Source organism: Salmo trutta, chromosome 35 (assembly GCF_901001165.1).
Source record: "Salmo trutta chromosome 35, fSalTru1.1, whole genome shotgun sequence".
In the NCBI taxonomy this organism is placed as follows: Eukaryota; Metazoa; Chordata; class Actinopteri; order Salmoniformes; family Salmonidae; genus Salmo; species Salmo trutta.
In genome coordinates, this window is record NC_042991.1 from 30,781,380 (window position 1) to 30,806,196 (window position 24,817).

Sequence of the window (24,817 nt, forward strand, 5' to 3'; positions counted from 1 at the left end):
TTTACAGTCGCTTTGTGTAATGTTACAATAGACCCGAGTATGATAATGGTCCATGTTGATGGGAGAATCAGAAGGAGAGAGCGATGTAGAGAGAGAGAGAACAGAATGAGTCCGAGGGAGGGAGATAGATACCCCTGCCATTCACACTGATCTCATTTGTCACAGATATTGTCGTTTTTTTTTTCTTCTGAAAATGTGAAATCTTCTGATACTGCGCGGTTGAGAGTGACAAGCTTTGTGACACAGCACAATTGAATTGGAGTGGGGCACTGGGCAGGGTTGGCTATTATCTCCATTAGTCTTCCATCGAGTCCGTCATTCAAAAAGTGTCTTGGAATAAGAGTGCTGATCTTGGATCATATTTGGCAGTTTCTAGAGAAGATCACTGCTTCAAAGTAGACTACATGGAGACTAAGGAGGGAGATCACGTGGACAAAATGTTCTCATGTAGACTCATTTGGGTGACTGGTCTGTTACCTACACACACACGTACACACACACACACACACACACACACACACACATATACACACACACACACCCGCTGACACACGCACACACTTTTTCTTCTGAACGCTGGACTCTGTGGCTATCCTAGCCTACGGCAAGTAATTAGCATCTCTCACACGCACTTAGGCTTGATTAAAACTCACTTTACAGTGAACAGCGGCGGCTAGGTCACCATCTGTCACCTGCTGATGCCACCATCAAATGAGACGCAGCCGTAAGGAGAACGAGAGAGAGACAGAGGGAGAGCAGAGAGAGGGAGGGGGTAAAGAGAGAGAGACATAGAGAGAGACACGAGGGAGAGCAGGAGAGAAAAGGAGAGTGGTGGAAGAGAGGGAAGGAGAAGAGGGAGAATGCGTAAAGAGAGAAAGACAAAAAAGAGCTATATGAGAGGGTGGAGGAGAAAAAGAGAGAGGAAGGGGAGAGGAGGGAGGGAGGGAGGGGAGGGGGAGGGAGGGAGAGAGGGGAGGGGGAGGGAGGGAGGGGAGGGGGAGGGAGGGAGGGAGGGAGGGGGAGGGAGGGAGGGAGGGAGGGAGGGGAGGGGAGGGGAGGGGAGGGGAGGGAGGGGGAGGGGGAGGGAGGGAGGGGAGGGGGAGGGAGGGAGGGAGGGAGGGAGGGAGGGAGGGGGAGGGAGGGAGGGAGGGAGGGAGGGAGGGAGGGGAGGGGGAGGGAGGGAGGGAGGGAGGGAGGGAGGGAGGGGAGGGGGAGGGAGGGAGGGAGGGAGGGAGGGGAGGGGAGGGGAGGGGAGGGGAGGGGAGGGGGAGGGAGGGAGGGGAGGGGGAGGGAGGGAGGGAGGGAGGGAGGGGAGGGGAGGGGGAGGGAGGGAGGGAGGGAGGGGAGGGGGAGGGAGGGAGGGAGAAAAAGAGAGAGTAAGGGGAAAGAAAGGAGGGAGGTAGGGGAGGGGGAGGGAGGGAGGGGAGGGGGAGGGAGGTAGGGGAGGGGGAGGGAGGGGCAGAGTAGGGAAGAAAACAAGATGAAAGAGGGAGAGAGCATTCTCTTCAACAACTGGGTCTGCTTATTCAGAGTGCCCTGCAAATGTGACCCAAAGCAAAATACAGCATTATTTTATGAAAAAATACATTATGGCGATTTATGCTCATGAGAGAAGCCATGGTGGTTTAAGACATATCCATTGTAACTTATCACATGCAACTGTCACAGTCATGATGAATTACTGCATCTGCGGTGTGGGTGTGGGTGTGGGTGTGCATGTGGGTGTGGGTGGGCGTGTGGGTGTGGGTGGGCGTGTGGGTGTGGGTGTGCGTGTGGGTGTGGGTGTGGGTGGGCGTGTGGGTGTGGGTGTGGGTGTGGGTGGGCGTGTGGGTGTGGGTGTGGGTGTGGGTGTGGGTGTGGGTGTGCGTGTGGGTGTGGGTGTGGGTGTGGGTGTGCGTGTGCTCGTGAAACTGCATCAGCTGTAGTTGCAGCATGATAATGTTGTGGAATATGTAAATATGTCCCATGGTATTCTGGGTCCTACAATACCTTGAACACAACAATAGGTACTGAGAGGTACTGGGTCCAGTGTGGCTACCATGTCGCTGAGAGGTACTGGGTCCAGTGTGGCTACCATGTCACTGAGAGGTACTGGGTCCAGTGTGGCTACCATGTCACTAAGAGGTACTGGGTCCAGTGTGGCTACCATGTCACTGAGAGGTACTGGGTCCAGTGTGGCTACCATGCCACTGAGAGGTACTGGGTCCAGTGTGGCTACCATGCCACTGAGAGGCACTGGGTCCAGTGTGGCTACAATGCCACTGAGAGGTACTGGGTCCAGTGTGGCTACAATGCCACTGAGAGGTACTGGGTCCAGTGTGGCTACCATGCCACTGAGAGGTACTGGGTCCAGTGTGGCTACAATGCCACTGAGAGGTACTGGGTCCAGTGTGGCTACCATGCCACTGAGAGGTACTGGGTCCAGTGTGGCTACAATGCCACTGAGACGTACTGGGTCCAGTGTGGCTACAATGCCACTGAGAGGTACTGGGTCCAGTGTGGCTACAATGCCACTGAGAGGTACTGGGTCCAGTGTGGCTACAATGTATATACTTGTAATAGTCTGACTTACATATGTAAAATAGTCTGACTTATATACTTATAATAGTCTGACTTATGTATTTATAATAGTCTGACTTTTGACTTATAATAGCCTAACTTATATACACGTATAATAGTCTGACTTATATACTTATAATAGTCTGACTTATATTCTCATAATAGTCTGACTTAGAAACTTATAATAGTCTGACTTATACACATATAATAGTCTGACTTTTATACTTATAATAGTCTGACTAATATGCTTATAGTAGTCTGACTTATACACCTATAATAGTCTGACATATATATTATAATAGTCTGACTTATATACACATATAATAGTCTTACTTATATACTTATAATAGTCTGACTTATACATTTATAATAGTCTGACTTGTACATTTACAATAGTCTAACTTCTATGCTTATAATAGTCTGACTTATATACGTATAACAGTCTGACTTATATACTGATAATAGTCTGACTTATGTACACGTATAACAGTCTGACTTATGTACTTATAATAGTCTGACTTATATACATTTATAATAGTTTGTCTTATAAACTTATAGTCTAACTTCTATGCTTATAATGGAGTGACTTGATTTCAGAGCCTGCATACTTTACCTTAAACATGATCACACAGCAGGCTTTGTTCATAACCAACAGGGAAGGTGGTAAAATCCAACTGGTAATTACTAGAAGGAAACTCATCTATCATCCATGAGCAATGACTTTTACCACATGTTGACCTCTTACGTCACCTACTAAGGAAATTACCTCAATAACAGCCTTTTCAGCAGTTAAATGCTACACCAAAACATTATTTATTGAACGCGTTCTATTAATATGTTTTTTAACACAATCATTTGTTTGCTCGCATGATAGCTGTACTTTCAGTTTAGGGTTGATGCAGCTTTTTTTCCATTAGCCAATTGGCGTTTCTCAACGAGGACAAAGCATGTGAATGCAACTCATATTTACTACTTCACAAATGGCAATTTCCACCTTCCCACTTCGTCATGAACGCAGCATTTCTCATGAGCAGTTAAGTTATGGTCATGTTACCAGCGGTTCTCTGAGGACATACTTAGAGCAGGGCTTCTCAAACCCTTCTTTGGGGACCCCAGCGTTTCCATGGATTTTAAACATTCCACAGCTAGTACACCTGATTCAACTTGTCAAATAATCATCAAACTCTTTACTAGGTGAGTCAGGTGAGTTAGTTCAGGGTTACCACAAAATGATGAACATCCGAGGAGAGGTTTGAGAGCCACTGACTTAGCAGGTTAGGACAGGCCCTTGGCTCAGTACATCAATAACACCCCTAGAGGGTTAGGACGGGCCCTTGGCTCAGTGCATCAATAACACCCCTAGAGGGTTAGGACAGGCCCTTGGCTCAGTACATCAATAACACCCCTAGAGGGTTAGGACGGGCCTTTGGCTCAGTGCATCAATAACACCCCTAGAGGGTTAGGACAGGCCCTTGGCTCAGTTCATCAATAACACCCCTAGAGGGTTAGGACAGGCCCTTGGCTCAGTACATCAATAACACCCCTAGAGGGTTAGGACAGGCCCTTGGCTCAGTACATCAATAACACCCCTAGAGGGTTAGGACGGGCCCTTGGCTCAGTGCATCAATAACACCCCTAGAGGGTTAGGACAGGCCCTTGGCTCAGTTCATCAATAACACCCCTAGAGGGTTAGGACAGGCCCTTGGCTCAGTACATCAATAACACCCCTAGAGGGTTAGGATGGGCCCTTGGCTCAGTGCATCAATAACACCCCTAGAGGGTTAGGACGGGCCCTTGGCTCAGTGCATCAATAACACCCCTAGAGGGTTAGGACGGGCCCTTGGCTCAGTGCATCAATAACACCCCCAGAGGGTTAGGATGGGCCCTTGGCTCAGTGCATCAATAACACCCCTAGAGGGTTAGGATGGGCCCTTGGCTCAGTGCATCAATAACACCCCTAGAGGGTTAGGATGGGCCCTTGGCTCAGTGCATCAATAACACCCCTAGAGGGTTAGGATGGGCCCTTGGCTCAGTGCATCAATAACACCCCTAGAGGGTTAGGACGGGCCCTTGGCTTTCTCATCACAAGAAGGTCAAGTCACCACTAGGGGGCGTAGAATAATGACCGCGGGCACAGTCGCGAGACGGTGTATCATGCATCATGTTCCGTTGGCAGCCAAAGTGTCAGGGAGTGCTCCCATCGGGAATTTATGGGATATTTCCGGATTGTTTCCATCAACGATAGCCATTCCTCACTCGTAACGGCTCGTCAGTTCAAGGGAGAAGGGAAAAGGTAGGAGGTTGCGAATGTTTGGAGCTACAGCTGAATGACTGGGTGGACCTGTGCCACCTGCCTACCAACGCCTGGTGAAGGGGTTGCTCCACTGTTGCCATGGCGCCCATCATACCGCGGTCTCGCAGCTGCACCAGTTCCCCATTAGTCTCTGAGACAGACCATCCATCCATGCCGCTTGGAATGACCTTCCTTCAGCCAATGAGCTTCGGAGACTCCCAAACGGCTGATATCACCTCGCCATGGTCATAGAAATAGAGGCAATCGCCATGGCAACCTCTCTGACCGCCATCTCTCCCATCCTCCTCCCCGCAACACAAGCTCATCCTTGAGTGGATTCAACTAACTGTGTTATCTTTCATACAAGAGTAATTAACCATTCACTTACGTTGCAGCTACTCAGTCTATATTAGTCTATAATCCTAACAAAAATTAATAACTTTTCATGTTCAAAACTGTGCACTCTCCTCAAACAATAGCATGGTTTTCTTTCACTGTAATAGCTACTGTAAATTGGACAGTGCAGTTAGATTAACAAGAATTTAGCTTTTTTCCAATATCAGATATGTCCATGTCCTGGGAAATGTTCTTGTTACTTACATCCTCATGCTAATCGCATTAGCGTAAGTTAGCTCAACCATCCCACAGGGGACCCACTGATCCTGAAGTTAAGAGGATAGAATCTATGATTCCTCCACCAAGATCAATGCGTTGTTCAGTTTTCATGCTCATTAAAGACAACTTGTGGGTCTGAAACAGAGGAACATTTTTCTATTACTTTTTTCCACTTCAGTTAGTATTTCACACCAGGTTTTTCTTTGCCGTTTGAATCATACACCATTGCATGAAACATTTATATACACTTGAATAGATATGGCTCCTGTTCTAGGAACTTCCTGGATTAGAAATGGTGTTCTATCAAATTCCTTTCATGGAAGGTAGATTCCTTAAAGCGGCAAACACCTGTTGAATCAATAACAAAGTGTAAAATCTGAGGTGTGGGGCTGGAGAAACGTAACCACTCTCAGATGAATAGACAGAGGTATGGATGCAGAGACTGACCATCCATGATATACAAATGATAGTTTTACACATAATTAAAGGCTGTACAGTGTTTGTTTACATCTAGTTTGTTTGCAAACATGGAGTAAAACAAGCTTATATTTTGGGTTCTGATGGGGTATGACAGTTGAACTAAATTCATGATGCATTTATAAGTTATATTCTTCAACTCTATTGCAGATTACTCCTTTAAAGAAATGAAATCCATAACCAAAAGAATGATAATGCTAAGTCCATGGTGCACCCTTAGTAACATGAGAGAGAGGAGTGTGTCTGAAGACTATCCTTCCGTGCTGTGCTTTCATTTTCACCAACACACACACAGACATACGGATGCATATGCTCACACACACACGCTCACACACACACACGCTCACACACAAACAGACATATGAATGCATACGCTCACACACACACGCTCACACACACAAGCTCACACACACACAGACACACACAGACATGCGGATGCATACGCTCACACACACATGCTCACACACACACGCTCACAAACACCCAGCCACACAAGTTAACTCTTACACAGAGACACAGATTATCTCAGCCGCCTGCCATCAAACAGACCAACCCCTGATGGAGGGATTAAGGTAGGGAGGGTTCCACTTGTTCACCCCTCGACGGGGCTTCTGATCCTGCTCTGTATCATACAGTTTTTAACAATCACTTTGGCACTAATTCACATTTTTCAAAACTCGAGACACAAAACTCAAAACGGTCATCACTGGTAACACAGGCTGTCCAATGTTCAAAACATTGCATTGTGCATTCATAGTTTTAAAGAAACCTTGCACTTGCAGAAAGATTGGTTCACGGTTGGTGGCAGCATCATGTTGTGGGGGTGCTTTGCTGCAGGAGGGACTGGTGTACTTCACAAAATAGATGGCATCATGAGGAAGGAAAATTATGTGGATATGTTGAAGCAACATCTCAAGACATACTCTCCTTTCCTTAACCCGATTTGAGGAATTTTTCTCCACATGGAGGTGGAAGGTATATGATAGGCACCCTCACGAACAAGCCACCCTTCTCCAGGCCATGGATGACGCATGCAATGACATCACGGCAGACCAGTGTCAGGCCTGGATTCACCCGAAGATTCTTCCCAAGATGTTTGGCTAATGAAAACATCCATTGTGATGTGGATGAGAAACTGTGGCCAAATCCACAAGACAGGGTTGATGGAAATATAGAAGTACAGTAATCAATCTTTTGTTTTGCTTTTTACAGTAAGCCAGGTGAGGAACACTGCAGTTGACCTTTAACTGTTTTTTCTTTTTTTTTAGCTAATTCTTTTTGCTTTGATTCAAAGAAATCTATGTTGTGATTTTATTGTACAGTGAGGGAAAGAAGTATTTGATCCCCTGCTGATTTTGTACGTTTGCCCACTGACAAAGAAATGATCAGTCTATAATTTTAATGGTAATTTTATTTGAACAGTGAGAGACAGAATAACAACAAAAAATCCAGAAAAACACATGTCAAAAATGTTACAAATTGATTTGCACAACAGCAAAAGACCTTGTGGAGATGCTGGAGGAAACCGGTACAAAAGTATCTATATCCACAGTAATATGAGTCCTATATCGACATAACCTGAAAGGCCGCTCATCAACAAGGAAGAAGCCACTGCTCCAAAACTGCCATAAAAAAAGCCAGACTATGGTTTGCAAATGCACATAGGGACAAAGACTGTATTTTTCAGAAAAATGTCCTTTGGTCTGATGAAACAAAAATAGAACTGTTTGGCCATAATGACCATCGTTATGCTTGGAGGAAAATGGGGGAGGCTTGCAAGCTGAACTATAGTTGAACCCTCTATTTATAACTAATGGAACTATAGTTGTAAGGTTCTGCTTTTCTTTTCTTAGTCAACCTTGTGTTCTTTTTCTTTGTGTTCTTGAACATAGCCCTGTCTAGGGCTAAACTATTGTTATGAATACTCAGGGAGAAAAAGGTGTAGAATCACGTGCAGAGCGCGGCAGATGTTATATATAAAACCAGTGGAACTGTAGTTTGCCCCTCTATATATGTATATATATATATATATATATAACTAGTGGAACTATAGTTTACCCCTCTATATATAACCAGAGGAACTATAGTTTACCCCTCTATATATAACCAGAGGAACTATAGTTTACCCCTCTATATATAACCAGAGGAACTATAGTTTACCCCTCTATATATAACCAGAGGAACTATAGTGTACCCCTCTATATATAACCAGAGGTACTATAGTTTACCCCTCTATATATAACCAGAGGAACTATAGTTTACCCCTCTATATATAACTAGTGGAACTATAGTTTACCCCTCTATATATAACCAGAGGACCTATAGTTTACCCCTCTATATATAACCAGAGGAACTATAGTTTACCCCTCTATATATTTGATTTGATTTGGATCTCTTTTAGTCCCCATTTGGACTAATCTTCCAAGAGTCCTTAAATATTAAAATACAATTTATATACGAACACATTTTCACATATAACACACTATTAAACATACATAATATACTAACGTAATAAAAATAAATAATCTAAAAAATATGAATTCTTCATCTACTGTAATCCCACAACATTTGTGTATTATATTTAAATTGTTTTAAAATAATGTATATATTGAAAGGTTTCTGGTTTGCTCAGTTAATTTATTCAATTTCTTTATTGCTCTAAATCGAAATGTTCTTTTGCCTATTTCTCTTTTCTGTCTGGATAACGCATAGATGGTGGACAATCTATTCCTAGTATTTACGGAATGTCTGTCTCTTACCAACTGATTGCCGTTGTGAATTGTACTTGGCCGTTTTAAATGATGTATATTATGAAATAAAATAAGCATGTTTTTTCAATTATCTTGTCGATTGATGACCAACCAAGAACATTGCGTATGACTGCAACAGAAAAACCATATCTCCACCGTAAAACAATCCTTGCTGCTTTGTTCTGTGCAATCTGCAGCCTCCTAACTTCACTTGATGATGCATTTCCCCAGACCACAGAACAGTAGTTCACTTGACTCTCAATTAAAGCTTGTGTTATTTGCTTAAGAATTTTTCCTGGTAAATATTTAGCTATCCTTCTGATTATGCATGATAGCTAAATATTTACCAGGAAAAATTCTTAAGCAAATATAGTTATATATACAACCAGAGGACCTATAGTTTACCCCTCTATATATAACCAGAGGAACTGTCGCGATTGTCTTCAGTGAAAGAGGACCAAAGCGCAGCGGAAGTGTGGATACTCATATTTTTAATGTTCAAAAAAGGAGTAGAGCATCCACTTGAAACAAACAAAACAAAACACAATACTCACAACAGCAACAGTGTGGCAGGCTCGTCCAAACGCAGTGCACACAACAATTCCCCACAACCCCAAAGACAAACACACACACCTATATAGGACTTCCAATCAAAGGCAACTATACACACCTGCCTTCAATTGGAAGTCCCAATCATCCAACCAACATATACAAACAAACCTGCCACGTCCTGACCCCAAAACTAAAACACTAGCTCCATCTGCTGGTCAGGACGTGACAGTACCCCCCCTCAAGGTGCAGTCCCCAGAATGCACCTAAAAAGAAAAACACAAGAAAAACACAAGAAAATCCCCAATACCCCAACAAAAACCAACAAACAATAACCCCTAAACCATAAGGGAGGGAAGGGAGGGTGGCTGCCGTCACCGACGGCACAGTGCTACACCCTCCCTCCCCAACCCACCTATCCTGGAGGTGGCTCCGGTTCTGGCCGTTCCAGGCAGTCGGGCCACTTCGGCAGTTCGGGGCAATCTGGCAACTCGGGACAGTCTGGCAACTCGGGACAGTCTGGCAACTCGGGACAGTCTGGGCAGTCTGGCAACTCGGGACAGTCTGGGCAGTCTGGCCACTCCGGCAGTTCAGCGCAGTCTGGCCACTCCGGCAGTTCAGCGCAGTCTGGCCACTCCGGCAGTTCAGCGCAGTCTGGCCACTCCGGCAGTTCAGCGCAGTCTGGCCACTCCGGCAGTTCAGCGCAGTCTGGCCACTCCGGCAGTTCAGCGCAGTCTGGCCACTCCGGCAGTTCAGCGCAATCTGGCCACTCCGGCAGTTCAGCGCAGTCTGACCTCTCTGGCGACTGTTGACTGGCGGGCAGCTCTGACGACTGTTGACTGGCGGGCAGCTCTGACGACTGTTGACTGGCGGGCAGCTCTGACGACTGTTGACTGGCGGGCAGCTCTGACGACTGTTGACTGGCGGGCAGCTCTGGTGACTGTTGACTGGCGAGGCTGGGCTGACGCACTAGACTCCTGATGCGTGGGGCTGGTATTGGACTTGCCAGCCTGGAGACACGCACCTCCATGCTAGTGCGTCTAGCGGGAAACACCGGACCGAAAGGGCGCACTGGCGGTCTTGAGTGCAGGGTTGGCATCACCCCTTCCGGCTCGATGCCTACTTCGCCCTGGCACATGCGGGGTGCTGGTACCTTGCCTACCGGCCTGAAAATCCCAGGCCTCACCACAGCCCCAACCCCAAAGCACGGGACCTGTCCAGTCTGCCCTACACGGGTACGGGGAGCTGGCCTGGGGCTGTAATCTCGCCCCGCCAAATAGCCCTTGTGCCCCCTCCTAAAAAATTCTTGGGGGTGCCTCTCGGTCTCCCAGTCCTTGCCAGCCTTCTTCCGCTGCTTGGTCCTGTGTTGGTGGGGAATTCTGTCACGATTGTCTTCAGTGAAAGAGGACCAAAGCGCAGCGGAAGTGTGGATACTCATATTTTTAATGTTCAAAAAAGGAGTAGAGCATCCACTTGAAACAAACAAAACAAAAAACAATACTCACAACAGCAACAGTGTGGCAGGCTCGTCCAAACGCAGTGCACACAACAATTCCCCACAACCCCAAAGACAAACACACACACCTATATAGGACTTCCAATCAAAGGCAACTATACACACCTGCCTTCAATTGGAAGTCCCAATCATCCAACCAACATATACAAACAAACCTGCCACGTCCTGACCCCAAAACTAAAACACTAGCTCCATCTGCTGGTCAGGACGTGACAGGAACTATAGTTTACCCCTCTATATATAACCAGAGGAACTATAGTTTACCCCTCTATATATAACTAGTGGAACTATAGTTTACCCCTCTATATATAACCAGAGGAACTATAGTTTACCCCTCTATATATAACCAGAGGAACTATAGTTTACCCCTCTATATATAACCAGAGGAACTATAGTTTACCCCTCTATATATAACCAGAGGAACTATAGTTTACCCCTCTATATATAACCAGAGGAACTATAGTTTACCCCTCTATATATAACCAGAGGAACTATAGTACAGCACAGGCAGCACTCATTTTGTGACTTACTGAGCAGGTCAACTCCATTTAAAGAAGCATGGTACTGTATGGTGTTGTAACTCTACATAAGTGCAGGACTCTTTTCTTGTCAGCTACTGTAGCTTCCAGAGATCACCTCCCTCAGTGGTCCTACAGCATGCTGTGTGATATGTAGGTTTAGCACCTCTCTCAGTGGTCCTACAGCATGCTGTCTGATGTGTAGGTTTAGCACCTCTCTCAGTGGTCCTACAGCATGCTGTCTGATGTGTAGGTTTAGCACCTCTCTCAGTTGTCCTACAGCACGCTGTCTGATGTGTAGGTTTAGCACCTCTCTCAGTGGTCCTACAGCACGCTGTCTGATATGTAGGTTTAGCACCTCTCTCAGTGGTCCTACAGCATGCTGTCTGATGTGTAGGTTTAGCACCTCTCTCAGTGGTCCTACAGCACGCTGTCTGATGTGTAGGTTTAGCACCTCTCTCAGTGGTCCTACAGCATGCTGTCTGATGTGTAGGTTTAGCACCTCTCTCAGTGGTCCTACAGCACGCTGTCTGATGTGTAGGTTTAGCACCTCTCTCAGTGGTCCTACAGCATGCTGTCTGATGTGTATGTTAACATTACTTTCTAAATGAGGCATGCATATTGTGATGTTCAATCAACAGAATATGGTGATGCCTCTAGCTGGTTGAGTCTTCTTCTCTCAGGCCCTGCTTTCACCCCTGCCAGTACATGGAGGTCTTCTCTCGCTCTCTCACTGTTTCTTTTCTTCACTCTTACTTAAAACCAAAAATCTTCCTATATGCATAGGGTCTGAAAGAGGGGGCTCTCGTCTTCTATCCTTTTGTGTCTTCTTTTCACTACCTCGCTCCCTCCCTTCATGCTACAATTGAATCAATAAACAGGCTTTAATGCTCAGTGAAACTCTTTGAGCTTGGATCACGTCAAACTCTTAGCTCGCCCATGGAATGAAGCTATAGGGAAGCAACTCTGGACTCTTGAACTCTGGGTTAACTCCTCTGGAAATATTGATTTGAGTTTCTTTCATTCTCCCGCTCTAGTCATTGAGTGGTAAGTCTCTGGTCTTTTGGGTGGTGGAGAGCAGATCTAGCCAGGTTTAGTCAAAGTCCATGCTCAGTGCTATGCTCATTTTTTGGAATGGTGAACTTTGAAACAAGTCTTTGCTTGATGGTAGTGTTGTTTAATACCTACATGGCATTAGGAGGTCTATGAGCATTCGTTGGGGTATTTGGATGTTTAACTACTACATAATAACCTGATCTGTCATCGTTAAGGTAGTTTCACTACGATATAGCAGATGTTATGTTGTTGTCAAGTCATGTCATGATTCTGAACAGCATGAGAGCGGAGCACCTGGAGAGTACTTTCCAATCAAATTGTAAATCATTCAAAAATGTTAAGAGGTTTCGATCACTGCTGAGAGAGACCTGGGATCGCCATGGTAACTGCACTTCACTGAGAGGTCTGGACGGTGTGGGTGGAAGCATCGTTCCTTGGGTTATTTGAAGTGGTACTAAGACTGTTAACAGTCCACAGACTACACTGAACCTCCTTGATTAGGAGTTTGTACTGTAAGCTGTGGCAAGGCTAAGGTGTTCCATGTTGTCTGGGTACTAGGACTAGTGTCTATGGATCTTTTTGATACAGGAACCTTGAAGGACGATTTCAATTAAACATAGAATTTCTCTGGTCTGGGGTGGTCTAATGGTTATCTCCATTGTTTCTATGCCCTGGGGTTGTCTAATGGTTATCTCCATTGTTTCTATGCCCTGGGGTTGTCTAATGGTTATCTCCATTGTTTCTATGCCCTGGGGATGTCTAATGGTTATCTCCATTGTTTCTATGCCCTGGGGTTGTCTAATGGTTATCTCCATTGTTTCTATGCCCTGGGGTTGTCTAATGGTTATCTCCATTGTTTCTATGCCCTGGGGTTGTCTAATGGTTATCTCCATTGTTTCTATGCCCTGGGGTTGTCTAATGGTTATCTCCATTGTTTCTATGCCCTGGGGTTGTCTAATGGTTATCTCCATTGTTTCTATGCCCTGGGGTTGTCTAATGGTTATCTCCATTGTTTCTATGCCCTGGGGTTGTCTAATGGTTATCTCCATTGTTTCTGTGGCCTGGATAGCCTTGTGGTTTGCTCCATTGTCTCCTGAGCAAATGTATGGCGGCGTTAGAATGGGTTTAAATCTGACACACACCATTCTAACACCCTCTCTCCAACTCACTTTCCTGTCTCTTCTCTGTCTCTCGCCAATAAAATAAAATACAAAAGGAGTGGAAAAACCCTCAACTAATATAAAGAAGAAATTCAGAACTGAGTACATTGAGTATGTAACTAGAACTCCCGGTGACCAGAAACTGCCTCTGGGAAGTTTTAAGTTTTAAAGTCGATGAACCACTTTAAAGTAAAGGGTCTGACTCAGCACTACTGGTCTGGAGAATCTCAGGTTCTCATTGGGTCCCTCAATTAGTCGGTCTGTGTAAACAGCTGCTCGGCTAGCTCTGCTGAATTCACCTGGCTTTCCTCTCTCTCTCTCTCTGTCTCTCTCTCTCTCTCTCTGTCTCTCTCTCTCTCTCTCTCTCTCTCTCTCTCTCTCTCTCTCTCTGTCTCTCTCTCTCTCTCTCTGTCTCACACACACACTCTCTTTCTACCCCTTAATTTCAGCATTGTTTGGACATCAAGGTACAGCACAGTACAGTATAGCCAAGCACAGAACAGAACAGTATAGCCAAGCACAGAACAGTACAGTACAGTACAGTATAGTATAGTTCAGCACAGTAGAGTTCAGTACAGTACACAGAGCACACTAGAGTTGAGTACACTATAATGTACTGTATTATACTGTACTGAACTATACTTTTCTTTACTTTACTCTACTGTGCTTTATTGTGCTGTGCTGTACTCTACTGTACTGGGCTGTCCAAACTTTTGAACCCAACTGTGGTTTGGGACTACTATGACATACTATTGTAGTCAATTCAATTGCAGAAAATCTGTTGCTGATTTTTCAATTTGGTAACAGTTAAAAAAACACTATAACAAATTGATAGGTCTACCTTTACTTGTTACTTCTGTGAACTTTCATTATCCTCCCTCCTCGTGAGGGAGAGAAATGAGAAAATCTTTTCAAGATATGTTGGTTTTTGGTAAGATAATTTGAAGGCACAAGGCAATGTTACTTAAACTTACAGAAGGCAGAAAAATGCATTCAAAACAAAATATTAATGTTGATATTAGCTGGCAGGGTGTCTTCACTTCAACACTGTTTTAATGTATTTCTAATACCATTTAAGACTTTTTCTGGTAGATGTTTTCTAAGACCCCTTTTCTATCTGTTTGACCAGAAATCAAAGCCTTTGCTTATTCCTAATTTGTAGGATTGCAAATGATGGAACATTGTTTATATGCCTTAATTTCTCAATAATATAGAATCTTAGCTTTCATTTGACATGGGTCCTTTTGACATGGGTCCTTTTATGTGGAAATGACGGGATCAAAGCAGAGGAAAGGAACTTTTCTGTCAAAGCTGCAGGAGAGAGAAAGAAAGAGGGAGAGAGAAAGAGAGGGAGAAAGAGGGGGTCATGACCCCTGAACTCACCTCCTGTCCACTCTAATCGTTGTTAATTACACAGACGAGTAAGCGAATGCAAATGCAGCTCTCTTTAGTCCACTGTCCAAAACATCACAATAAAGCTCTCTCTCCACTCCTCATGTCAATTAATGCATGTTGATTATGACACTGTTGCTTAATAGGAAAGGACATGAAGGCAGCTGAGAATATAATTGTTACAATGTTTTATAAAAAATAAGCACAGCTATAATTAACTTTGCTATATCGATCGTACCCCCAACACTTCAATGTCACCTGTTTTATGTTGGAGGAGAATCCATTGCAATTATTGGACAGGGAAATTGAGATTGAACCTTATTGGTCTTCCACCTGTTGCTCTTCTGTCCCTTAGGAGGAATATTTGAATCCATCGAAAGCGGCCCATCAGGAGCAGAGGAACTCGCCTTTAAATTTGCCTTGAACACAATCAACAGGAACCGCACCCTGCTGCCCAACACCACACTCACATATGACATCCAGAGAATAAACATCTTTGACAGCTTCGAGGCCTCCAGAAAAGGTGAGAGGCTGAGGAGGATAGGAAGTAGACCTGGGGTGTATTCATTAGTGCACACCATAGCAAAACATTTTGTAACGGAAAACATTTTGCAAAGAAAACAAGCATTTCTTATTGGACAAGTTCAGGTTAATCCCTCCCTGTTTTAGCCATTTGCTTCTGTTTGGTTCCTAGTGAATACAAATTCAAATAAATTTGAAGAGTTTGTTTGAGCCTGCCTGGAGTTCTCAATGGGTGAGGTTTGCACTTTTGGATATCATCATGAAGAATTGCTAGAGGGTGGTCTGGGTAGGAGCTACAGGTTGTGTTATGACAGCTGCATCTGTTATTAGCTTTAATAATTCATAGTATCGCTGTGATTAGTTATTTGTTGATTTCTTATTGGTTTGTGGGTGATTATGACTAACAATAAGGGTTTCTGTGAAATGTGGGAACAGAAAGTGATTGAGAATGACTCACTCTGAATAGCTGTTGAGAAATATTTTACTGATGCTGCCAACTAACTGATTGCATCGGATGAAGCTCGATCATGTTACACAGGAGAAATATGGTTCACATGGTAATATTCCATTTGATTTTCATTTTTTAAATATATAAGTGACTAATAGTAAAAAATAAAAATGTATGAATTCTAGGCTCGGTAACTCTAAATGAAGGCTAGGTAACTCTAAATGAAGGCTAGGTAACTCTAAATGAAGGCTACATAGCTCTAAATGAAGGCTACATAGCTCTAAATGAAGGCTACATAGCTCTAAATTAAGGCTAGGTAACTCTAAATGAAGGCTACATAGCTCTAAATGAAGTTTACATAACTCTAAATGAAGGCTACATAGCTCTAAATTAAGGCTACGTAACTCTAAATGAAGTCTACATAACTCTAAATGGAGGCTACGTATATCTAAATGAAGGCTACGTAAGGCTAAATGAAGGCTACGTAGCTCTAAATTAAGGCTACATAACTCTAAATGAAGGCTACGTAACTCTAAATGAAGACTACATAACTCTAAATTAAGGCTAAGTAACTCCAAATGAAGGCTAAGTAGCACTAAATGAAGACTACGCAACTCTAAATGAAGGTTACGTAAGGCTAAATGAAGGCTAAGTAGCACTAAATGAAGACTACGCAACTCTAAATTAAGGTTACGTAAGGCTAAATGAAGGCTAAGTAGCACTAAATGAAGACTACGCAACTCTAAATGAAGGTTACGTAAGGCTAAATGAAGGCTAAGTAGCACTAAATGAAGACTACGCAACTCTAAATGAAGGTTACGTAAGGCTAAATGAAGGCTAAGTAGCACTAAATGAAGACTACGCAACTCTAAATGAAGGTTACGTAAGGCTAAATGAAGGCTAAGTAGCACTAAATGAAGACTAAATAACTAAATTAAGGCTAAATAACTAAATTAAGGTTAAATAACTCTAAATTAAGGCTAAGTAACTCTAAATTAAGGGTAAGTAATTCTAAATTAAGGCTAAGTATGTTATAGTTAGTGTTATGGTCGTTTTAGGTCAAAATGCAGTACTCCTACTGGTATCTGTGTGACTCAATGCAAAGTATGACCGACATCCTTCTTGTGTCCTTCCTTGATCCAATGTGGGAAAGACTAAAGGGACTTTCTTGATCAGCATTCCCATGGTGCATTGTATGGACAGTAGAGCAGCGAGGAGCTGAAGGCTTCCACCTAAACACTGCTCTAACAAACCTAAACACTATCCTAACGAACCTAAACACGTATCTAACAAACACCTCTCTTTCTGTCTCTTTCCCCCCCAGCCTGTGACCAGCTCTCCCTGGGAGTGGCAGCCATCTTTGGCCCCTCCCACAGCTCGTCGGCCAACGCAGTCCAGTCCATTTGTAATGCCCTGGGGGTGCCCCACATCCAGACCAAGTGGAAGCACCAGGTGTATTTGTATTTGTTTTTTTGTATTTATTATTGATCCCCATTAGCTGCTGCCATGGCAGCAGATACTTTTCATGGGGTCCAGCAAAATTAAGGCAGTTATACATTTTAAAAACATTACAATACATTCATAACAGATTTCACAACATATTAAATGTGTGCCCTCGGACCTCTACTCTTCTACTACATACAGTACTGTATCTATAACACAAAATCCATGTGTACATGTGTGTATAGTGTGTATGTTATCATGTGTGTGTATGCATGAGTCTATGTTTGTGTTGCTTCAAAGTCCATAAGGTGTATTTTTATCAGTTTCTTTATCTAATTTTACTGCTAGTATGAGTTACTTGATGTGGAATAGAGTTCCATGTAGTCATGGCTCTATGTAGTACTGTGTGCCTCCCACAATCTGTTCTGGACTTGGGGACTGTGAAGAGACCTCTTGTTGCATGTCTTGTGGGGTATGCATGTGTGTCCGAGCCCTGTGCCAGTAGTTTAGACAGACAGCTCGGTGCATTCAACATGTCAACACCTCTCATAAATACAAGTAGTGGTGAAGTCAATCTCTCCTCCACTTTCAGCCAGGAGAGATTGACATGCATATTATTGTTAGCTCTCTGTGTACATCCAAGGGCCAGCCGTGCTGCCCTGTTCTGAGCCAATTGCAATGTTTATAAGTCCCTCTTTGTGGCACCTGATAACATGACTGAAGAGTAGTCCAGGTGCGACAAAACTAGGGCCTGTAGGACCTGCCTTGTTGATAATGCTGTTAAGAATGCAGAGCAGTGCTTTATTATGGACAGACTTCTCCCCATCCTAGCGACTGTTGTATCAACATGTTTAGACCATGACAGTTTACAATCCAGGGTTGCTCCAAGTAGTTTAGTCTCCTCAACTTGCTCAATTTCCACATTATTCATTCCAAGATTTATTTGAGGTTTAGAGTTTAGTGAATGATTTGTCCCAAATACAATGCTTTTAGTTTTTGAAATATTTAGGACTAACTTATTCCTTGCCACCCATTCTGAAACTGACTGCAGCTCTTTCTTAAGTGTTGCAGTCATTTCAGTCGCTGTGGTAGCTGACGTGTATAGTGTTGAGTCTTCCGTATACATAGACACGCTGGCTTTACTCAAAGCCAGTGGCATGTCGTTAGTAAAGAATGAAAAAAGTAAGGGGCCAAGACTGCTGCCCTGGGGAATTCCTGACTCTACCTGGATTTTGTGTTGGAGAGGCTTCCATTAAGAACACCCTCTGTTTTATATTAGACAGGTAACTCTTTATCCACAATATTATAGGCGGTGTAAAGCCATAACATTTTTCCAGCAACAGACTATGATTGACAATGTCAAAAGCTGCAATGATATCTAACAAAACGGCCCCCACAAACCTTTTATCATCAATTTCTCTCAGCTAATCATCAGTCATTTGTGTAAGTGCTGTGCTTGTTGAATGTCCTTCCCTATAAGTGTGCTGAAAGTCTGTTGTCAATTTGTTTACTGTAAAATAGGATTGTATCTGGTCAAACACAATTATTTCCAGAAGTTTACTAAGGGTTGGTAACTGGCTGATTGGTAGGCTATTTGAGCCAGTTAAGGGGGCTTTACCATTCTTAGGTAGGGGAATAACTTTTGCTTCCCTCTAGGTATCAGACAACAGGGACTCTTACTACATCAGCCTCTACCCAGACTTCCAGTCCCTCAGCCGGGCAATCCTGGACCTGGTGCACTTCTTCAAATGGAGGACGGTCACTGTGGTCTATGATGACAGCACAGGTACAGATATCTCTGATGATGGTGGTCATGGTGACGATGTTTATGATGATGGTGATGATGAGGATGGTGATGATGGTGATGAGTCAATTGGTGATGATGAAGATGGTGATGTTAGTGAATGATGATCAAAAGGAGTTAAAATATATACAATTGTAAACTAAAAACTGCTACTCAAACACAAACACAGCTTTTTATAGGGGTGGTAGGTAGCTGAGAGTTTAGAGAAGTGGACCAGTAGCTTCTTGGTTGCCGGTTTGAGTCTTGTGCTGGGCAATAAAAATGGGAGGTGAATGTCATTCCCTTACATAGATCCAGGGGTGCAGAGGAGAAAAACTGTTCTGTTCTCTCCCCTAAGAGTTCAGCATTGAGGATTTGGCCATGAAAAATGTAGCCCCCTCAAAGCCCTCTAGATGGTTTTTAAAAAAAAAATGTATTTCACCTTTATTTAACCAGGTAGGCAAGTTGAGAACAAGTTCTCATTTACAATTGCTACCTGGCCAAGATAAAGCAAAGCAGTTTGACACTTACAACAACACAGAGTTACACATAGAGTAAAATAAACATACAGTCAATAATACAGTAGAAAAAGAAGTCTTATATACAATGTGAGCAAATTAGGTGAGATAAGGGAGGTAAAGGCAAAAAAAGGCCATAGTAGCAAAGTACATACAATATAGCAAGTAAAACACTGGAATGGTAGATTTGCAGTGGAAGAAAGTGCAAAGTAGAAATATAAATAATGGGGTGCAAAGGAGCAAAATAAATACATTAATTCAGTAGGGGAAGAGGTCGTTGTTTGGGCTAAATTATAGATGGGCTATGTACAGGTGCAGTAATCTGTGAGCTGCTCTGACAGTTGGTGCTTAAAGCTAGTGAGGGAGATAAGTGTTTCCAGTTTCAGAGTTTTTTGTAGTTCGTTCCAGTCATTGGCAGCAGAGAACTGGAAGAAGAGGCGGCAGAAGGAGGAATTGGCTTTGGGGGTGACCAGTGAGATATAACTGCCGGAGCGCATGCAACAGGTGGGTGCTGCTATGGTGACCAGCGAGCTGAGATAAGGTGGGACTTTACCTAGCAGGGTCTTGTAGATGACCTGGAGTCAGTGGGTTTGGCGACGAGTATGAAGCGAGGGCCAGCCAACGAGAGCGTACAGGTCGCAGTGGAGGGTAGTATATGGGGCTTTGGTGACAAAACGAATGGCACTGTGATAGACTGCATCCAATATATTGAGTAGGGTATTGGAGGCTATTTTCTAAATGACATCGCCGAAGTCGAGGATCGGTAGGATGGTCAGGTTTACGAGGGTATGTTTGGCAGCATGAGTGAAGGATGCTTTGTTGCGAAATAGGAAGCCAATTCTAGATTTGGAGGGAGAGTTTACAGTCTAACCAGACACCTAGGTATTTGTAGTTGTCCACATAGTCTAAGTCAGAACCGTCCAGAGTAGTGATGCTGGACGGGCAAGGCAGGTGCAGGCAGCGATCGGTTGAAGAGCATGCATTTAGTTTTACTTGTATTTAAGAGCAGTTGGAGGCCATGGAAGGAGAGTTGTATGGCATTGAAGCTCGTCTGGAGGGTTGTTAACACAGTGTCCAAAGAAGGGCCAGAAGTATACAGAATAGTGTCATCTGCGTAGAGGTGGATCAGAGACTCACCAGCAGAAAGAGCGACATCATTGATGTATACAGAGAAGAGAGTCGGCACAAGAATGGAACCCTGTGACACCCCCATAGAGACTGTCAGAGGTCCGGACAACAGGCCCAGATTTGACACACTGAACTCTACCTGAGAAGTAGTTGGTGAACCAGGCGAGGCAATCATTTCAGAAACCAAGACTATTGAGTCTGCCGATGAGGATGTGGTGATTGACAGAGTCGAAAGCCTTTGCCAGGTCAATGAATACGGCTGCACAGTATTGTTTCTTATCGATGGCGGTTAAGATATCGTTTAGGACCTTGAGCGTGGCTGAGGTGCACCCATGACCAGCTCTGAAACCAGATTGCATAGCGGGAGAAGGAGCGGTGGGATTCGAAATGGTCGGTAATCTGTTTGTTGTCTTGGCTTTCGAAGACCTTAGAAAGGCAGGGTAGGATAGAGTTAGGTCTGTTGCAGTTTGCGTTAAGAATGTTCCCCCTTTTGAAGAGGGGGATGACCGCAGCTGCTTTCCAATCTTTGGGAATCTCAGACGACACGAAAGAGAGGTTGAACAGGCTAGTAATAGGGGTTGCAACAATTTCTGCAGATAATTTTAGAAAGAAAGGGTCCAGATTGTCCAGCCCGGCTGATTTGTAGGGGTCCAGGTTTTGCAGCTCTTTCAGAACATCAGCTGACTGGATTTGGGAGAAAGAGAAATGGGGAAGACTTGGGCGAGTTGCTGTGGGGGGTGCAGTGCTGTTGACCGGGGTAGGGGTAGCCAGGTTGAAATTATGGCCAGCCGTAGAAAAATGCTTATTGAAATTCTCAATTATGGTGGATTTATCGGTGGTGACAGAGTTTCCTATCCTCAGTGCAATGGGCAGCTGGGAGGAGGTGCTCTTATTCTCCATGGACTTTACAGTGTCCCAGAACTTTTTTGAGTTTGTGTTGCAGGAAGTAAATTTGAGTGTGCTAAAGCAGTGAATAAAACAAACTTAGGGAGGAGGCTTCTAATGTTAACATGCATGAAACCAAGGCTATTACGTTTACAGAAGTCATCAAAAGAGAGCGCCTGGGGAATAGGAGTGGAGCTAGGCACTGCAGGGCCTGGATTCACCTCTACATCGCCAGAGGAACAGAGGAGGAGTAGGATAAGGGTACGGCTAAAAGCTATGAGAATTGGTCGTCTAGGACATCCGGAACAGAGAGTAAAAGGAGCAGGTTTCTGGGGGTGATAAAATAGCTTCAAGGTATAATGTACAGACAAAGGTATGGTAGGATGTGAATACAGTGGAGGTAAACCTAGGCATTGAGTGATGATGAGAGAGATATTGTCTCTAGAAACATCATTGAAACCAGGTGATGTCATCGCATGTGTGGGTGGTGGAACTGAAAGGTTGGATAAGGTATAATGAGCAGGGCTAGAGGCTCTACAGTGAAATAAGCCAATAAACACTAACCAGAACAGCAATGGACAAGGCATATTGACATTAAGGAGAGGCATGCTTAGCCGAGTGATCATAAGGGTCCAGTGAGTAGTGAGGTTGGTTGGGGTCACGGCGATTCAGACAGCTATCCGGGCCATGGGTAGCGAGCTGGCAGAAGATGGTCTGTTTTTAGCCACCTCGTGCGTTTCCGTCGGTAGATTAGTGGGGTTTCGTGTGGTAGAGGGAACCAATCCAATTGGCAAAATAGTTATAGTTATAGTGGCCCAAGAAAATTGTCCGATAGACCTATTCAGATAGTAGCCGATAAGACAGCTAACGATTAGCGGGCCGCAGATGGACGTTCAGGTTACGTCGCGACGAGTTGGATAACTCCCTCGGGCAGATAACGTCGGTAGTCCAGTCATGAAGGCCCGGTGGGGCTCCGCATCGGCAGTAAAACGGGTTGATTGTAGCCCAGGAGTGGCTGATGGAACTCTTCAGCTGGCTAGCTCCGGAATAATTGATGTTTGCTCCAGACCGACGTTAGCCAATAGTCACTCGGATAGCAGCTAGCTAGCTGCAAGATCCAGTTGTAAATGTCCAGAGCTTGCGGGAGAAATCTGGGGATATGGAGAGAAAATAGGTCCGGTATGCTCTGGTCTGAGTCGCGTTGTACAAAAACTGCCGATAGCTTTTCAAGCCAAAGGATAGCTGATGACCGCAAACCATGGTTAGCTGAATACTAACATTAGCTAGTGAACTGGCTAACTTCTGGCTAACTTCTGGCTTGCTTCTGTTGTGGATTTCAGATTTGAGGTGAATAATACTTTTTTTAAAACAATTGGTGAGGGGGGTTGCAGGAGAGTGTTTTGAAGTTGAGTTTTTAGAAGAAAAAAATATATAAAAAGATATGCGAAGAAAATATGCTACTATATATATACACGGGACACGACGAGGACAAAGGACGTCTGACTGCTATGCCATCTTGGATGAGAATATGTACTCCACGTCAAAACCTCAGCCTTTCATATGAGGGAGCATCTCTGAAAAACCACATTACCCAGAATGACCCTCACCCACCATCTCCTCAGATTAATGTCATGCAGAATGAATGTGAGAGCTGACAGCTCATGAATAAAAGACACGTCCTCTGAGGGTCCTCGTCCAGCTGTATCTGTCTGCCGGATCGCCTGCTGTGACTGTGTGGAGTGGCTCATGATGTGCGTTCTACAAGCACATCGATATTTCATACCGTTGAGTACCATGATCATTTTCAGGCCTATGGCATCATCAGCTTTAGAGAGAGGACAACATTTCGTAAAGTCCATCTCATATTGTCGATCCTTTGGAAGAATAAAGGTGTCAATTTCATGGAACATAATTGGATAAAATATGTTGAACATATTCGTTTGTTCAAGTACATGAGTTGCATGGTGAGTCTATTGCTCAATATATCTGTCACAGCTGTCGTGGAAGATAGATGGGACCAAGGCGCAGCGGGTTGCGTGCTCAACATATTTATTATAACAATGAGAACACCACGAAAAAACAAAAAACAAACTAACGACAGGAACAGAGTAGCAGGCTCAACAAAAAGCAGTGCTAACAAATAACTACCCACAAGTGACAAACAAAACACACACCTACTTATAGGACTTCCAATCAGAGGCAACTAGAAACACCTGCCTCCAATTGAGAGTCCAGCACCCAACCTACACATAGAAAAACGAACCTAGAACATACCCATAGAAATACAAACATAAACCAGTGACCAAAAAACCCCGTAATACATAAATCAACTACCCTCTGCCACGTCCTGTCCAAACTACAATAACAAAATATCCTCTATACTGGTCAGGACGTGACAATATCCAATTGGTTTCTTCAGTTGGCCTTCTGTATTTATGTAAAAGGACCCATGAGCACCAACATGGGAAGTTCATAAGAGCATATCAAACTGGGTGTCAAATGAAAGCTCAATGTCTATATTTATGGAAAATGAAGGCATACAGTGCCTTCAGAAATTATTCAGACCCGTTGGCTTTTTCCACATGTTGTGTTTGTTGTGTTACAGCCTGAGTTTAAAATGGATTAAAGAGAGTTTGTATCACTGGCCTACATGCAATATCCCATAATGTCAAAGTGGAATTATGTTTTAAAAATGTTTACCAATTAATAAAAAAGGAAAGCTGAAATGTTTTGAGTCCATAAGTATTCAACCCCTTTGTTATTGCAAGCTTAAATAGGTTCAGCAGTAAAAATGGGCTTAACAAGACACATAATAGGTTGCATGGACTCACAATGTGTGCAATAATAGTGTGTAACATGATATGACTAGCTCATCTCTGTACCCCACACACATAATTATCTGTAAGGTCCCTCAGTCGAGCAGTGCGTTTCAAACACAGATTCACACAAAGACCAGGGAGATTTTCCAATGCCTCACAAAGAAGGGCACCTATTGGTAGATGGGTAAAAACAAACCTTTTGAGCATGGTTTAGTTATTAATTACACTTTGGATGGTTTATCAATACACCCAGTCAGTGCAAATATACAGACGTCCATCCTAACTCTTTTGCCAGAGAGGTAGGAAACCGCTCTGGGATTTCACCATGAGACCAATGCAGACTTTAAAACAGTTATAAAGTTAAATGGCTGTGTTAGGAGAAAACT

The 24,817-nt window shown here is 43.9% G+C and overlaps 1 protein-coding gene across 1 annotated transcript in view; it reads left to right on the plus strand.

The window, feature by feature from the left end:
• The window catches only part of LOC115175059 (glutamate receptor ionotropic, kainate 2), a 150,494-nt gene that overhangs the window by 18,287 nt on the left and 107,390 nt on the right, over positions 1-24,817 (plus strand). Inside the window, exons 2-4 of the mRNA XM_029734217.1 lie at positions 15,241-15,408; positions 17,180-17,307; positions 18,955-19,084. Coding sequence (XP_029590077.1) covers positions 15,241-15,408; positions 17,180-17,307; positions 18,955-19,084 — 426 coding nt within the window. The remainder of the gene's footprint in view (positions 1-15,240; positions 15,409-17,179; positions 17,308-18,954; positions 19,085-24,817) is intronic.